Raw genomic sequence first — 4,073 nt, 5'->3', positions numbered from 1 at the left:
TCCTTTTGATTTATGAAATATTGCTTTGTAACTTCCAACTCTTTAAAACTAAGTATTCCGTTTTATTTCAAGTCGAATTAATGCGTTTTAAGCTAGTTTTATAATCATGTCTTTAAAAATTCTTTAAAACGAAGGCAATGTTTGATGTTTGGCAATTCGGGGAATCGTGCCCTATCGTGCTAGGTTGCAATTTCCCGTTTGTTCAAAATAATAGAATATTCCTTTGGAATTTCATTCATGTCTTTAAAAATTTTTTAAAATGAAGGCAACGTTCGATGTTTGGTAATTCAGGGAATCGTGCCCTATCGTGCTGGGTTGCAATTTCCCGTTTGTTCAAAATAATAGAATATTCCTTTAGAATTTCACTCATGTTTTCTAAATTCTAAAACAAGGCAATGTTCAATGTCTAGAAATTCGAGGAATCGTGCCCTACTGTGCTGGGTTTCGGTTTTTTCGTTGGACTAAAATATTGGGCATCCTTTTGTAATTTTTGACATATAAACTTCTGGAAGTCGAAATTTATCGTGTTTTCGATGGTATAAAGGATCGTGTCCTATTGTGCTGGATGTGATGCTGCATACCTCTAAAACAAAAGAATTCTGACGACTAACTTGAGCTATTCAAATGTTTATAAAAGGAACCACATTTCAAAAACATTTTTAAATCTTAGACATAAGGACAATATTTAATCAATTTGGTACCAATTTTTGGCGTAGTGAGGGTGTTAATCCTTCCTCATACGTAACCGACTTCCGAACCAGTTTTCTCATATTTACGTAGGCCAAAATCGATTTAAATAAAACAAAGTGTTTTATTAGGTGACCCAATCACACCTAAATAAAAGATTGGTGGTGACTCCACGTTTTGTTTTAAAAAAGTCGATCGTCCGTTTTTTTAATTTTAAAATAGTTTCGACACTAAAAACCAGATTTTTAGTAAGAGGATGATAAATCAGATTTTTCCTTCTGATTTTCAGCTTTTTCATCCTAAAAAAATTCAAATTCATCTAAAAATACTAAAAATCAGGAGGAAAAATCTGATTTGTCATTCTCTTATTGGAAAGGGATAGGAATAACGTGGATTATAGTTTCATATAATCCTTTTTCTAATATGAGATATACATGGCATGCCACATGTAATTATCTAGTTATTCTGTCAGTCACACCAGTTTTTAATGATATAAAGGGATGAAATTTTTTAAAAGAAATGACCAATTTTCTCTTTGATCTAATGCACAACTCATTTTCTGAGTAGAAGGGACAAAATGCAAATTGACTCCTAATACAGAAACTTCCATGATACTTTTACCAAAAAATTATATTATGGTTGGTTATCACATTTAATCAGTAGAGCAAATAATTTTGATTTTATTCTTCTTTTGAAATTAAAATTTTAATGATACTCTGAAATATTTGGCCAGTGATTTGCAGAGTTGGCAAAAATTAACTAAATTTCGAAAAATTATTGGAAAATTGTTTTGATTTCTAGGTTCCCTTAATCCTATAAAATTAATTTCTAACTTTAAAAAGAAATCCAATTGTTTCTAAGCTACAAGTGAATTTGGTTAATCTCTAACCATGACGTCCCTATTGTAAACAACTGAAAAGAAAATTATTAGTCAAAGCCAACCACAGCTAAGCTACAAGTCGTCAATAAGTCGCATGTGTAGACAATTACGGCCAATTGTTTGGATTAAAAAAACCTCATTGGTTTTCTATATATATGATTGAATTTTGTAAGAAAAATAAACAAAACAAAACCAACAGTAGAGCAAGTCTCATCACAAATTTCGCCACTTGGAGCATACCTCTGATCACAATTATTGCAGTTCCACAAATTGTGATGGGAAATGTCCCTCGGTTCATTCTCGCTCTTACGATGGCCGTGCTGTTACCTTACTTTGTTGTTTCAGTCTCTACCAAGACAAAAATCGATACCAGCATTGATCAGTCAGCTCTTCAAGCACTGAAAGCTCATGTTGTTAGCGATCCTCAAAAGATTTTGAAAACCAACTGGTCTATTACAACTTCTGTTTGTAATTGGGTTGGTGTCACTTATGGATCTCGACATCAAAGAGTCATAGCTGTTAATCTTTCTAACATGCTTCTCACTGGCACTCTACCACCTCAAATTGGAAATTTATCTTTCCTTACTTCACTCAACTTGATGAACAACTCATTTCATGGCTCATTACCCATTCAGTTGGCTAATTTGCATCGACTGAAATTTATAGAATTGGGTGAAAACTATTTTTATGAAGAGATTCCATCATGGTTTGATTCCTTTCCTAAACTTCAATACTTGTTGTAGCGACGTAAAAAAAAAATTTGTTTCACTTGGTCGCTAATTGTGGCGATTTATTAAACATTTGAAAACCAACTTTCGATTTTATTAACAAAGGGAGTCGCCACGATCCTTTTTATAGGTGTGATCGGACACCTAATAAAATTATTTTAAAACAAAAAGAAGGCCAAATTTAGGTCTACGTGAAAGTCCAGAGAAAAATTGGGGTTCGGAGTCGATTCTGCGCAAGGAAGGTATTAGCACCCTCGACGCCCAAAATTGGTATCTCATAAACATGTGTTGACTTGATTTTCAAAAATACGAGTTCAATATAATATTTAATCGTGATCCGATTGAAAAATGAGAATTTTAGTTTTCGATTTTTTAGAAAGGGTGTCCCGTTTTTTAACACAAGCCATTTAATTTCACCCAACGTAGCGATGAAATCGATGGCTTAATATTAAATCGGTACATTGCCTTATTTTTGAAATTAATTAAAACATGAGAAAAATATTCCTAAAGTGAGAAATTAAAAATAGATAAAGGACTAAAAAAATTGATATCATTAATGAAAAATATTAACATGGAATACTAGAATATTAGAATAACAATAATAATGATATTTACAAAATAAAAACAAATCATGTACTAATAATAAAATAGGAAAAATGATATATTTGGTAATAATAATATAAAATAATAATATGTACATAAAAATATATATATATATATATATGCATATAATAAAAGTATGTAATAATAATAATAATAATATCTACAATAAAAGAAAATATTAGGAAGCGTACATAAAAATATATACATAAAAAATTTACAACAATAATATAAAATAATGATATGTACAAATATATATATATATATATACATATGTACATAAAATATACACTAATATAATAATAGTTATAATAATACTAGCAATAGTAATACTTTGTAATAATAATATATACACAATATGGTATTTAAAATATATATATATATATGTATATATAATAGTATTTAAGAATATATACATAAGAAATATATAACTAATGGTATTAAAAATATATACATAATATATATAAAATACCTAAAAAAAGAAGGGGAAAGAAGAGAGAAGAGAGGGGAAAGGAAATCCGCCAAGGGGGCGATCATCGGTCGATCGTCGGTTGCATTGCTCGTCGTGGCGCCACCGCCACATACAGTGGCGGAAAAAATTTTCTTAACAATATATGTATATATAAAGAAAGAAAAAAAAACACAAAAAAAGAAAGAAAAAGATTCGAAAGAAGAGGAAAAAAATGCAACCTTTTATTGATGTTTTTTTGTGTTTAAAATTTGAAGGATTTTGTGTTTTTCCTTTTCAATCTTTCTAAAATCCCCTCCTCTTTTACATGATTTTGAATGGCTTTTTATAGCCATCTTTTACATGATTTTCTATTATTTTTTTTCTATTTTGTAGGTGGTGGTGGTAGACAATGGGAGGAAAAATGGGGCAAGTGGGAAAGTGGTTAGGTGGCTAGGTTTTTTTATTTTTTATTTTGGTTAGGTTTTTCTTTTTTCTTCTTTTTTTATTTTAGGGTTAGGTTTTTTTGGGGGGGCTTAATGGGCTTTTGAATTGGGTTTAATAATTGGGTTTTGTAATGGGTTTGGGTAGATGTAAATGGGTCATGGGTTAAGGGTTTTAGTGGGTTTAGAGGATTGGTTGGGTTTTGATATAATCGGGCCGGGCAATTTGGGCTTCTGACTACCCTCTTTGCTCATTGTCGTAAGCGATAATAGAGCAAAGACTTTCA

The 4,073-nt window shown here is 30.7% G+C and overlaps 1 protein-coding gene across 1 annotated transcript; it reads left to right on the top strand.

Annotated features, from left to right (window-relative positions):
- Positions 1-1,878: 1,878 nt before the first annotated feature.
- On the top strand, positions 1,879-2,310 carry LOC108481674 (leucine-rich repeat receptor-like serine/threonine-protein kinase BAM2). The gene has a single exon (XM_053019353.1). It carries the CDS (start codon positions 1,879-1,881, stop codon positions 2,308-2,310), a length of 432 nt encoding a protein of 143 aa, XP_052875313.1.
- The last annotated feature ends 1,763 nt before the right edge of the window (positions 2,311-4,073 follow it).

Source organism: Gossypium arboreum, chromosome 1 (assembly GCF_025698485.1).
Source record: "Gossypium arboreum isolate Shixiya-1 chromosome 1, ASM2569848v2, whole genome shotgun sequence".
Taxonomy (NCBI): Eukaryota; Viridiplantae; Streptophyta; class Magnoliopsida; order Malvales; family Malvaceae; genus Gossypium; species Gossypium arboreum.
Note: the sequence above shows the minus strand (reverse complement) of the source record. Positions and strands in the feature narration are given on the sequence as shown.